This window comes from Trachinotus anak, unplaced genomic scaffold (assembly GCF_046630095.1).
Source record: "Trachinotus anak isolate AG129_WGS33_773 ecotype Australia unplaced genomic scaffold, CSIRO_AGI_Tana_v1 ptg000005l, whole genome shotgun sequence".
Classification (NCBI taxonomy): Eukaryota; Metazoa; Chordata; class Actinopteri; order Carangiformes; family Carangidae; genus Trachinotus; species Trachinotus anak.
Genome location: NW_027273856.1, coordinates 4,229,820 through 4,243,414, shown reverse-complemented (window position 1 = coordinate 4,243,414; position 13,595 = coordinate 4,229,820). Strand labels below are relative to the sequence as shown.

The window sequence follows — 13,595 nt, the reverse complement described above, 5'->3', positions numbered from 1 at the left end:
GAAGAAATGAATCAGACCCAATCAGATGGTCCACAGGACATCTGTTATAGCTTGGTTGAACAATGTCCTCCAGAAACTATAAAATATAAGTTCTCTCCCCTAAATGAGATTTAAAAACTATGTCTAGAATTCTTAATCATTAATATATGGTGATCAAATTATGAGTACAGAACCTTGGTGTAAATGCTGTAATCAGCTGAGACAATGGTAGAGATGATACCCTCCATCTTATGCAATTTTTAGTATTTTTAGCACATGTCCACATTTCTCCCTCCTTTTTTGTAGCAATGATGATGTATTATGCAGCAGAGAGGCTTTTTTGTCTATTGTACTTGTTTTTAGGTCTCAAAATTGATGTGAGACTGAATTATTGATGGTTAAATGTTCCAGATGGCTCCAGTAATCCCGCAATATTTGTCTCATCGGTCCGAAGAAGAAAAGAACACATAGGTTAGACCTACAGTGTAATGCATATAAGGTTTACTCTGGAACTTGCCCCAGTGGGAAGCTTCAAAAGTTTGGATGTTGTGGAAAGTGCCCCCTTTTAAAAAACCTGAATGCATTTTAGAGTCTTTTATTGCTCACTGCAGCAGGAGGGGAGACAAATGAAGTGAATCTGCAGATTGGCATCACAACACAATGCAATTCAACAGCTTAAAAATTCAGATGTGCTTTTAATAAATGCATGAGGGCTGCACCTGTGGCCACTTTGGAATTAGAGTGAAGTTATATTTACAAGCCTCTCAGTGTACATCTTCTGACTTCACATTGGCGAAGGCTGAAACTAATGTAATTTTGATGAATGCAAACTGAATTAATACATGCCCTCATTTTCCCCAAACACATGTGCACACTTTGACTAAATGCCATTAAATGCCATTTATTGTTTTTAAAAATTGCTGCGTTTGTAGTGCAAGAGCCAACATGGAACTACAAACTAAAGGTCATAACTGTACACAGGCTGGCTGAAGTGCAAATGAATGGTCAAAAGTGTTTGTGCGTACGAGACCGTGTGTGTGTGTGTGTGTGTGTGTGTGTGTGTGTGTCTGGATGTGGATGAGACCACAAAGGGTATTTCTTTGAGTTTGAGTCCTGCTTACGATTTGAAAGAGCATTAGTCATGTGACACTGTGCAAGGTGGTCTGACAGCCTCATGATGTGGCACACACACACACACACACTATGCAGCTGTCTGAGCAGTCATTTCCAGGGGTATTAGAGGCCCTATAACATGGTGGGCCATTAACAGCAGAATAATATCACAAGTTGACCCTTGACATTCATAGCAGCTTATATCTCCTTGCTGATAGATGCCGGCTATGGGTATAGCACTCTGTACTGGAAATGAACTGACACGGAGGGAGAAGAGGGCAAAATCCCTCCATCTTAAGCCTCACCACGGCGAATAGCAGAGAGGCTTAGAGGAGGTGGGGGCGCGGGTGGAAGGGAGAGAGAGACAGAGAAGCTTTGATACGAACTGGAGAGAGAGGGAGAGATGATGGGATAATGAGAATGGAGGGAGCAGATTTTTTTCCCCCTCTTTTACAAGGTTGCAGTTACACCCCCCTCTCCCATCTCAACCCTGTCGCCCCAAACCCAGCATGACGGCACCGCATTCACATCACCTGTTGATTTGGTAGCAGGGCCATGGTGATATATTACACCATTCATTCTTTTTTGCTCTTTTTATATGCTTTTTTTGGTATATACTCTGCCTGTGCATGCCACTCACCTTGTCTTTCATTCCTGTGGCATTAGTCATCTGCTCCTTCTCACTTCTGCACGTTGCTTACCAGAATTCCCCTATTTTTAGAGGTATCTTTATGCGTGCTCCTGTGATTTCCCCCGTGTCTAACGCACCCTCCACCTTTCTGAGGCAGAGTGATTAATAAAGCAGTGACACTATTCATTTGAATCTCTCAGTCACTCCAATCCCCCCCCCATGCCCCATATTTTGACCTTTTACCCTTTCCCCTTTCTGCTTTGCTTCCTTTTCCCACATTAGTTTGGTTTCCTTTCTCCATCGGTATGCCCTTAAGCGGCAGTGGACCCCGTTTCCCATGAGGCTGAGTGGCAGCCTGACCGCCAGTCTACCTCTACCTAACTTCTTGTCATCCACCCCTCCCTGCCCCCAAATTTTCCACCTATTTCCCCTCCATCCATCCACCTCCCAACACCCGCAGATGACTCAATGCCCACCTGCCCCGCAGCCATAATCTATCAGTCAATCTGAAGAGCACACACACACATGCGCACACGCACACACACCCACACACAACTGATCTTTGTGAGCTCTCCATGGGGCTCACACATACAGTAACTTCTATGAAGGACTAAAATGACAGCTTCAGCCCTCAGGGATAGGCTGAACTTCTGTGTGCATGTGTGTGCATGTGTGTGTGCACATGCTGAAGGGTGTCCATGTACATGTAAATGCAGTTATCTCTATAAATATGTATGGTAATGCATGGGGAGAGGTTGTGAATAAAACATGGGAACAGGTGATGGTAGCTCTACTATACTCTTTACGGATGTTAATCTCTGAGGCCGTTACCTGGCTGTGATTGTGAGGACTTCACGATATCCTGTTCAAATGTCACTGCATTCTGCTGCTATGCTAAAGCGAATATGTGCTATATGACTGTTCCTTGTGTAAGAAATTCCATTACAATAACAATAACCTTTGAAAGTAAGAATATTCTGTTGGTATAAGGGAGACGTGTAAAAGTCCCATGATTTAATTTAAGCAACAACCATGAAAAGTTTTGCAATAAGGTTTTATTATAATTAAAGGGCAGCTGTAAGTTTGAATACAAATTTAAAACTTTGCTGAGGACATTCATATGCAACCCAGCTATTTATGATTCAGGATACATTACTCATCTTGACAGACTTGTGTTCTTTGTTTGACGCCCGTAAACATCACAACCTGCTTCTAATGACCCAGATAAGCTCTTTTCCCAGTTATGACGAACCTGATTAACATATCTGGGTAACATCTAGCATTAAGAGTGAGGTAAATATATTTTTTATATATGTACAGAGATAATGAAAATAAAGTTTTGCCCCTAATAAGACCTGAAATTGACCTTGAAAATTCATCATTGACTTTGACCAAAAAATAGTCCTAACTTTAAGGCTAATAACTATCTTTCTTATGTTATCTCCTACTTACAAGCTAGTTCATTTAAGATTTTTTTTTTTCAAAAGGCCAGGAATATTGACCTATTAATTATGATTTTATGGAGTAAATGCTTAATGCGTAAAGGATAACCAAGAAAATCCCTTTCATAACATAATAGAAAATTATGATACTTTTTCAATGAAATACTTACAGTTTTTATCATTCAAAAGGACCCAGAGATAATGCCAATCATGCATTCAGCATTGTCTGCCTCTGTGGCTTGATCATGTTCACCACTGATCATCTCCACTGGGACATTTGAGGGATGAGTATTTTGCTCAGTGGCACTTGACCTGTTTTTGACAGAGTGAGAATAGTTTTTGACCAAATACCTGCAAAACTGTTGTGCTAATTAGCAAATGTTAGCATGGTAATATACTAAATTAAGATGATGAACATGGTATATCTGCCAAGCATCATCATATTAACATCGTCATTGTGAGCATGTTAGCGTGCTGATGTTCGCTCGAAGCACTGCTGTGCCCCAGGACATCCTCAAAGAGCTGCGAGCATGGTTGTAGACTGCTAGCGTTATTTCTCATACAAACACCTACAGCTTTTATTTCTGGAAAAATAGTGGAAACAAAATTGAATGGAAAAAATTGAGTCCAATTTTATTCAAGAGAAGCAGTTGCATTTTAGTTGTTTACTGTACAGTTTCTGTTTTTAGTAGAACTACATAGGAGTTTTTTAATTTTTTTCTTTCTTTATAAGCAGCAACATAATTTCCCATGACATCTGTCTCCATGAATCAAAGATGTTTCTTTTTGACTTTGTATAGAGAACCAAACTAAGACAATACCTTGCTAGGTACTTATAGCAGTGTTACCTTGTATATATCTCTAAAGACACCACAACCGTGAAATTTGTCCCATAGACACTCTGCATGTCCAAGGTCTTCATGAAATTTACAGAAAAACAAAACACATAGAAGTTTGAAACAGGGCAATTCCACTAGATGCTGAATTTCAGGAACTGATTGTCTTTGGTGGGCAGTTGGTTTTGCATTAAGAAATCCATGACCTTTATCGGCTTTTATCGATGTGGCCATTAATTCTCACAAACAACACGTTTGCATGGGGCGCACTGGTAGCTCAGCGGGTTAAGTGTGAACCATTTGTCAAGGCTGAGTTCTCAGCACAGCGGCCCACGTTCGAATCCGGCTCTTTGCTGCACATCATCCTCTCTCTCCTGTCACTCCCCACTGTCACTGTTAAAAATAAAATGAAGACAGAAGGGACAATTTTCACATTAACAAGTAAAAACTGTCTGGTCTGGAGGCAAAATTAGACTTTGCAAAATACTGGCATAATAATGCTGCTTTGTGCGAAGCTTTTCTGTCTACTTGAAGTCTGAGCTTATTTTTGAAAGCCAGAAATCACATTGCAGAATAATTTCTGAGTGACTTCTCTTGATCAACAACATTTTAATTATGGTTGTTTTGGCTTGAAGGGCAGCAAAAAAATCTTACTTATTTTCCTTTTATTAAAAACAAGATTATTTAACAGTTAGTTGTTGAACTGGTACCAAAAATATTATGTCTTGCTTATGCAAAGTGTCAAAAGTACCATTCATCACTGTCATGATCACGTGGAGTTGACTGAAATATTACATCGTTCTTTAAAATCAAGATCAAAAACACAAATGGGTGGTTACACAAGAAAAGAGGAGAGCTGCAGAGGAATGAAAACGTCCTGTAGTTTAGAGGATGTGAAATGAAGGATGGCGGAAAACTCCCTATGGACCCAAATGAGATAGTCTAATGAGTTGCCAGGGTTTGATACAGTTTTCCCAATCTCTAACACACTCATCCAGACAGACAGACAGGGGTCTTACTAATGCATTCTGCTTTCCCAGCTTGCCTCCCTCCTTCCTTCTTCCCTCTCTCGGCCTCGTCTCTGTCTCTGTCTCTGTTCCAGCCTATCAGACATGACAGTACCAGCTGGCTGCTGGCAAATTCACAGCCAGAGGATATAAGCCGTGTGTGTGTGTGTGTGTGTGTGTGAGGTGGGTGGGTATGGGTGTCAACATATCTGTCTTTTGAAAGTGTGTATCCATATTTCTGACAGTCCTTTGTGTGTCTGTGTGGATGTGGTTGCGTGTTAGTCAGCGTGATGCGTCAAAGAGCGGACATGTTGATTTAACGTCGTGGAGTCTGAGCCTGAGTGATCTGATTCGCAGGTGTGTGTCGGTTACTGGGGGTGGGGTTAAGAGCAATATTTAATTCCTATAAAGATAGTTGTCAACACTTGCTTGAAGCAGCTGTGTGCTCTTGTGGGTGCCTGGCATTTGTTTTTCTGTCTGACTCACTGAGCACATTAAAAGCCACTTATTTGCCTTTCTTGCTGTGTAGATGTGTGCCCATGGATAAGTGTGTCTTTGCTTTTGTACTTCTGTGCATTTCCCTGAAGTTTGGGTAATTTATTGAAACGTCTAATGAAAAAAGAAAAAAAAAAGGTGAGACCACCTATTTCTTCACCACAGACACAAAGAAAATCAAACAGCCCCCCCCCCCCCCCCCCTCCCCTCTGTCTTGGCAGCTCTGTGCACTTTCACAGGGCTGCAGGAAACATTTAAAGCTTATTGGAAACATTCGAGATGAACAGCAGATGTGTCTGTGATTTTGGCACTGTTCAACATGTTCACCCCGACCCTGACTGCCACTGCCCCCTCTCTCTTCCCTCCACCGGTTAAATACACACATTCCCTTCTTTTCCATCTGTCCACCCATACCTCCTGTTGGCTTATAAAGTTTTGCCCTAGATTCAAAGTGGGGAAAAAAACATCCCAGTCGGGGGACACACTCATCTCCCACCCCCAAAATCCCATCCAAAATATGTATTTTTAGATCATTGAAGCAAACCTAAACATCATAGTTGTTGTCCTCTGTTTGCACTGATCAGAACTGATTGCTTTATTGTCATTTTACTTTTGTCTTCATTTGTTTGCCTCTTTCTTTTCCTTTCCTGATTTTCATGCCTTGGGAATAAAATTGTATTTTTTTTAAAAAAGTAAAAAAGCAAAGGTCATAATACTATTAGACTGACATGTCTTTCCTTTGTATTTATGGTCAAGGTTTGGCACAAGATCTCCAGCCTGGATGAAGTTGGGGTTAAGGTAATGCTCCAGTGAAAATCATGGTTGCAGTTTAGCAGCTTTGCCAGACATTAAGAAAGAGCTTTAATTTGAAAGGACCACAATGGAACTTGATAGAAACCAACAGGACCCTGTGGACCCGTCCAAAAGGGGGTCTACACCAGCTCTCTATTGGTTGAAACAGGCCAGAGCTGATGACAGACAGGCAGACCAGAACTGACGAGAACAGGAGCTCACAAGTTACACGCTGTTTGTTCTGTACGCGCTCCAAAATCTGTGAGATGCAGAGGGATGAGGAGAGATTTAAACAGCGTTGGAGAGGGAGAAAAATCAGAGGAGAGATGGGAAACGAGTAGGAGTAGGGGTGAAGGAATGAGAGGAGGTGAGAAGTGGAGAGGAAATGGGTTGACATTGAGTAAGAGGAGGTGGGAGACGTTGTAGAGAAGGTGGAGGTGGGAGAACATTTTCAGGTATTAATGAGAAAAGTGTAATGTTTTGGTTAAGGTATGTTTTATGGTGAAGGGGCTCTGTCTGCTTTATGTCCTGTGTCACTTCTCTTCCAGGAAAGAAAGGAGGAGGAATTAGATATATGGTTGTGCGTGGAGCCCCCAGAGGCAGGAGGAGTATACAGAGAACTACTAAAACCTTAGGCACAGTAACATTTAGGGATGGATGAAAAAAGAAAGGAAAAGAAAATGAAGTCATGGAGTGAAAGGGAGTCTGAGGAAACTGGACTAATGTAGTATGAAGTGAAATATCTCATTCTGAGAAGAGCAAAGGGTAGAATAAGATAAACACTGTAATATGTGTGAAGCAGTGAACGTGAGTAGAAGAGACACCGAGAAAATGGGAGCAGGGGTAGGGCACGGGGTGAGTGGATGTAGGCTAGGTGGCATTGACCGTAACGGCTTTTGTTGTAAGGTGTTGATTCTTTTGCTGAGGCGCTTGAGCCAGGGGCGTTTTACCTCGATAACAGCCGACAACAATGGCTGATGGCGGCATAAATGGATCGCATGTGAGGTGAAATACAACATTTACAGCCTAGGACAATGACATCTGGGGCTGGGAAACTGAATTGGGGCTCAAGACTTGGACAAGGTGCAGAGAGGTGAGGGCAAGTAAGGCAGCGGGCAGGTGAGCCCCTCGGGGGTGGGGTAAAAGGAAAGATGTGGAGGTGCATTGTGGTTAAAGTGCATCCTTTTTTATAAATCCCTAGATGCCCTGTCCACTGACTGAGGAGCTTCTCAGCTTCGCAACCAGTTCCCACGGGGCTCGTTTAACTGCGGCGCAAGCCCAGCTTGTTATGAATCACCTGCACTGTAATGTGTGTCACTGCTCATTACTGACGAGACTGACTGTGATGTGGAGCTGAGAGGGGGTCCCAGGAGGGGTGCTGAGGGTTATGACCTCTGAGGTTGCACACATTGACTCATCACCACTAACGTGTATCCTCAGCCTGTCAATGTGGCTTCAATGCCATTAATGAAAGTGTGCGAGAGTGTGTCGTTTTTTTTTTTAAGCGTCCCTGTGATGTTAATTCATGCTCGCTGTGGTAGGTGTAGTCTGACATGCACTGTTTTTATATTCCTCATTTCAGTGTAGTAATTAGATAATGTGTGTCTGATTTCCTAGGAACTCTGATAACTAAGTATCTGCAAAATAAATGTGTGTATATCGATGTGCGCATTTGCAAAAGAGACAGAGAGCGAGAGTGGCAGCGAGCAGAGTGCTCAGTGTGTGTTTGTGCTTTCTGCTGTGAATGTGTTCCAGATAGTGCTGCTGATGGCTATCTTTCGGAGAGAGCTCTATTGATTTGGCTGGGGTAAATGATTGGTTGGGTCTACAAGCTGTCATGTTCGGCCTGATTGCTGAGCACCGGTGGTCTCGAGCAGTTATCTTCCTCCATATCCCTCTCTGATCCTTCTCTAGCCTCCTTAGTCTATCTCTACATTTATTGATTAGGACCCTATATGACCATTCTCCATCTTTCAATTTGGGCAATAATCCCTGTCCCGAAGCCGCGTGTTACAAGTTATCTGCTCTCAACTCCTTGTTCTGCTTTAGGGAGAGGGCAGGTACAATTTAGGGAGGCGAAAAACAGGAAAATGAGGAGAATTCAGAAATAGGACATTTGGAAGGGTCAGACGTAATACAGGCTTGCAGAGTCTGCCCTACTTTTTCTTGACAGTGGACTACATTATCATAACTGCTGCAAAGTGAGGTGGGGTGGGTGTTACGGTGGACTGGGAATGTGTGGGCGAGTGTGTGGGGGTCCCCCTGCAAATTTAAGTTCATTAAATAGAACTTAAAATACGAAGAATCTAAAAGAGGGACCATTTTGAATATAAATGTTACTGTCCCTGCCCTAATTAATGTTCACAAAATGCAAACAGATTTAAGGCCAAATCATAATGAGGAAGAAAAACTCCTCAGATGGATGGATGCTCCCTGACTAGACCAACCAGCCCGCTGGCTCTGGGCTCCACATCCTTCCCACCGGGAGGCCTGGGTGTCAAGTTTGGGAGGCCCTGGCTCTCAAGCTGCCGTCTCTCACAGGGTCACTAAGCTGAGGCATGAGAAGACCATTAGCGACCCCGCTTGAATGGCTTAGGGAACTACAACCCCCACTGAGCCAAGAACAAGAGGGTTTATTATCCAGGCGAAGCCACAAAGCTTCCTTTTGAATGTATGGAGAAACGCCTCATTTACTGCAACGGGAGGATTTTTGTTCGTTTTAAAAACCTATACCAGGGCCAGTATTACATGCACATAATCCCTGGAACAGCTATAACACAGCCCCACAGGGACTTTGTGATATTTAATTATGGTTTTGTAAAGCATAAAAATATTATGTCTGCGTAAACCAGTTGGATTCAGATACCACAGCTGACTTAGAGGTGACCTCACCCTGCAGTTTTCCCACTGGTAGGCTACTTTAATGGCCTGCACATACATAAATACATTTTTATACATCTAGCTGCACATGTAGCTGGGAAATCTGCAGCAAAACAGGACTACGTTTGAAAACGGAGCACTGCTTTTACTGTTTAAAACAGTTTTAACTACATATCAGTATGTTTGTAGGACATGTTGGTGTCTTTTGTCCCTTCTTCTCGTGTAGCCTGTGTCTGTCGCTGCCTCCCTGTGAAGCCTGGAAGCTTCGAGAAGAGCAGCCCACGGTCCGGCGGCGAAGCTGCAGGGAGACGGGGGAACTTCCTCTGCGCGGTGCCACGTCTGAGCCCAGTCCCGGCCCCACTTCCTCTGGAGCACGGAGCTGAGAGGACAGCCGCGGAGCAGGGGGGACAAGCTTGAATTCATTAACGGTAAATTTGAACAAACACGTCTCTCCTTCTTTCCTTTTCGCAGAGGAAATCAAAACAGCGTCGGCTGAGCTAGACAACAGATGTTTCCAGTCACTCCTGTCACCGGCTCGCTGAAATCAATGAGTCGGGTTTTTTTTTGTTTTTTTTTTTTGGAAGGCAAAGGAGGGAAATGCGTATTTTATTTTCTCCTCTTCATTCACTTGTTCAGTGCTAGACCAGAAATCCTCCTTTGAAACTTCATCAAAGTTAATTGTCACACTCTGCTTTTTGCGCAGCGGGTGAGATAATAACCGTGTTGCCAAGTGGGGAGGAATTTACACATCAAGTTTACTGCTGTGGCACTGTAGGAGAAGGGGCTTGTGTTTGCTGTGTTTATATTGCTCCATCTCAAACATGAACAGTGCAGTAACAGCATGAGGAGCTGTTACACGGTTAAAAATCAGGCAAAGTATCTGTAATGAGTAGTGTTATCATCTGTGCTTTGTAAATGAGAGGAACATTTCTCGCAGTTTGTCTTCTGGATGCTACCCCTCACACTGACTGCCCTTCCTGTGTTCTCCTTCAGATCTGCCATGCTGCCCAGGCTTCCTGTGTATCTCCTCATTTCTTTGCCAGTTCTCCTGGTGCAGGGCAGCACCAACGGTACTTCCAAGAAGAGCTCTGCTGCCCCACCGAGTCCTCCACCTCGCCCGCCTCCTCTTCTGGGTGACCCCACGTGGGCTCTGGGTGTGCGCCTGTACCAGGCCCTGCGCTCTGACTCAGGCTCAGTGAACACCCTGTTTTCACCTCTGCTTGTGGCCTCTTCACTCGGAGCGCTGGGTGGCGCTTCTGCGGGCACCACTGCCAGCCAGCTCCAAGACCTCCTTAAGACTCCCTCCCCTGCAAAGGCCGGAGCTAAGACTGGGGAGGTTCTGTCTGGGGCGTTGAAGAGCTTCACTGAAGCCAACGTGACCACCTTTCACCTGCACACATCCTCAGCTGTATTTTCCAAGCAGACCCCTCCAGTCAGTCAGGCCTTTGTGAAGGACAGCCAGGCCAGGTTCAGGCTGCAGCATCAGCCACTGGGGAAAGGAGACTCCAAGGCCGACCTGAAGCAGCTCCATGGCTGGGCTAAAGCTGGGCTTGGTGGACTGGAAGGAGCTCCTTTGGAGGCAGAAATCCAGGCCAAGGCTGGAGCCTTGATCCTTGCCAATGCCCTGCGTTTTAAAGGTGAGGGGGAAATAGCGCACAGTAGATACACAACTAGTTTGCAAAGTGTGCTTAATTATATTCAGCCTATCACGCTCACGTTGGTTTGTGGTCACAAAATATGACATTAGTTGGGCGAAGGGAAATGATAGTCATAAAATACTATGCAAACATGTCATCAGCTGTCAGCGTGTCCAAAACAGTCAAAATCGTCTGTGACAGTAAATGAAGCGTAGCCAGCTGAATATTTCATTATGGTGTGCACTCAATGTTATAAGTGGTTGGATGTAGACACATAACATAGCAGCTTGGCTGGACTGAGAAGTGCTCAAATAGACTGGTGTGCTTTGTAATTGTGAAGTCATTTGGAAGTATGGGACGTCTCTGTACGTGAGCTGTTTGCTGCGTTGGATGAGAAGTCGTAGAATATTAATATGGCGTGCACGTGTACTATTTTCAGTGTTCAGACTGCACAGAGAGCCTATGAGCCAGTTTGCCTACTGCCTTGTTCGTGCCAGTATGCCCACCTGTGTGCAGTGTGTGTGTGTGTGTGTGTTCATGTGGTGGACTCCAGCTGGTGGACGCAGCAGATAAAGGATGATTCTGGGGTCTATCACTGAGAGCTTATTCATCTTCCATTGGGGGGTGATGTGTCATCTTAAATAATTGAGTAACAAGTGTCCAGACTCTCTCCCTCGGTGTCGTGCCTAACATCTGTGCTTGGAGCGCTCCAAGTCTGCGTCGGCGCAGCTTGGCTCAGCTCTGGTCTTTGTGACGGGCTGCAGGGGTGAACACTAGTCAGTGTCTCGGTACAGATTCGGTTGGTTAGACTCTCCATCTGTGATTTAACAGTTGCATTCATCTAATCTTTATCTGAAGTTCATCGTTCATCATAGTGCTCCTTTAAAAATCACCGTTAAAGCTTATAGTTGGATTCATGTTACTTTTATTTGGCTGGTAAATGGCGCCAGTATTTGTACAACTGGGTTTTAGTTCCTGATTAGTCAGAAATAGCATATTGCTTATTTTAATTTCCATGATAACTTTTCAGGAATGTAATCTATCATCTCTCTCTTTGTCCAAGCAACATTTGTGTCCCTGCTGACGCTGAATCACATTTTTGTTTGCAGCCACCACCAAGGACGATGCTGACGATGATGATAATGTGTTAACTATATCCGTCCGTTCGGCACTTGGTCTTTTTTTTGGCATTTGTCTGTGTTTTTGTGCTTTTGTCGCCATTTATCATGTGTCTAATCTACCCTGTCTTCTCTCTCTCTCCTCTTCCCACATGTCTCCTGCTCACATCCTTATCTGTGTCCATTTGCCTCTTCTCCCTGTGTTTCCTCCTGCAGGTATTCTTTTTATTAGGAGCAAAGAAGGCAGGGCTGCTGAAGTGAAAACAGGTTGCCAACAGATAGACAGCCCTCTGAAAATAGCATTCCCTGACAAACTATACATTGATAAGCAATTTAATTAATTTTCTTTGTTTGATGTTCTGACTTCATTACGAAATTAGTTTTTTCTGTGAACCGACCCTCGTTGGTCGGTTCATTAATTTTGTGGAGGAAATATACAAATTAGATTATACAGCAGATTGCGGCACACAAATTAGATTACGGGAAATTGGATTCCTTTAGTTTTGATTCATAATTTAAAAGTGGTCGATCGTTTGCTTCTTGCTCTTGCTAGCCGCCTCTGGTTTGTTGTAACTTTTTGTTTTCTTTATTTGCCTTTGATTTCAGGGTCCTAAGGCAGTTTGTAGTGTGTGATATTGTAATGGTTTCAGAGATGGTGCCGGAATTTCTTTTGGCACTCAGCAGGCATCTGCCTCCTTGCCTGTTTTTGTTTTTTTTTGTTTTTTTTTTTCCACTTCGGTTCCCTTTAGTTAATTATTCAAGGGGGGGAATTTAAAAAGCTCTTTGCTGTCCCTACTTCCCTGGGCTGAACACAGCATTCAAAGAAAGGGAAGGTCAGGGGCAATTAGCAGTGGAACATGTTTATAGTAGAGAGATGACAAAGAGATGGCAAGAGGACTGCAGAGACAGAGCAGTGTAAGGAGAGATTTCTGGGTGGGAAGGGGACAAAGAGAAGCTGGGTAAAAGAGATGGGAGAAAAGTAAAGAGTGAAAACCAAGAAAAGTAAAGAAAGAGAGGGTGGCCTGCTGAGAGAGTGAAAGAGATTGACAGACGTGGTGGAGGGATGTAAAAGGCCTACCTTGGGAGTTCCAGTCCACACTAGTTAATTAATTCAGGCTTTGTTCCTGTTTTAGACAAATAAACACCGGAGACGGAAGAAGGAAAAATAAGATTGTGAAAAAAGAAAAAAAAAGTCAAGAGAAAGTTATACAGAAGCCAATGCAGCAACATGGAGAAGGAGGAGAGAAAAAACAGGCAAGAGAAAACAAGTCCCCACATATTTAACCTCTAATAATAGCTTCTGAAATACCATAACCACTTGTAATCAAAAGTTGATGAAGGAGGAGAGGGAGCCGGCCGCTCTCATTGATTCTCCTCTGCTTTTTGGCCGAAGTTTATAGTATAAATTGGTAAGTCTGTGAGCGATTGGATTTCTTAGCTGTGCAACTGTGTCATTGTTATCGTCGATTGGATATTAGTAGATTCAGATTTCAAGTGATCTGTCCGCTGCAGTGCTGTCATGTAAAAGAAGACAATGCGTTGCAAACTCAAAGCGAGTCCACTCGTCTAGACGCAGACCCACACATCCGCACACGGAGATCAAACCAGTCTGCTGTGCAGGCTGGTGAGGTCATTAATTTAACCCCCGCTCAGCATGACTTCTCA

The 13,595-nt window shown here is 43.7% G+C and overlaps 1 protein-coding gene across 3 annotated transcripts in view; it reads left to right on the top strand.

Annotated features, from left to right (window-relative positions):
- Positions 1-13,595, top strand: part of serpinh2 (serine (or cysteine) peptidase inhibitor, clade H, member 2) — a 111,111-nt gene that overhangs the window by 83,992 nt on the left and 13,524 nt on the right. Inside the window, exons 2-4 of one of the 3 annotated variants that reach the window (XM_071477874.1) lie at positions 6,260-6,301; positions 9,402-9,603; positions 10,169-10,812. In XM_071477874.1, the coding sequence (XP_071333975.1) occupies positions 10,176-10,812 (637 nt within the window). In that variant the 5' untranslated portion in view covers positions 6,260-6,301; positions 9,402-9,603; positions 10,169-10,175. Of the gene's footprint in view, positions 1-6,259; positions 6,302-8,995; positions 9,206-9,401; positions 9,604-10,168; positions 10,813-13,595 lie in introns of those variants that run through there. The other 2 variants (XM_071477876.1, XM_071477875.1) reach the window with 2 other exon arrangements.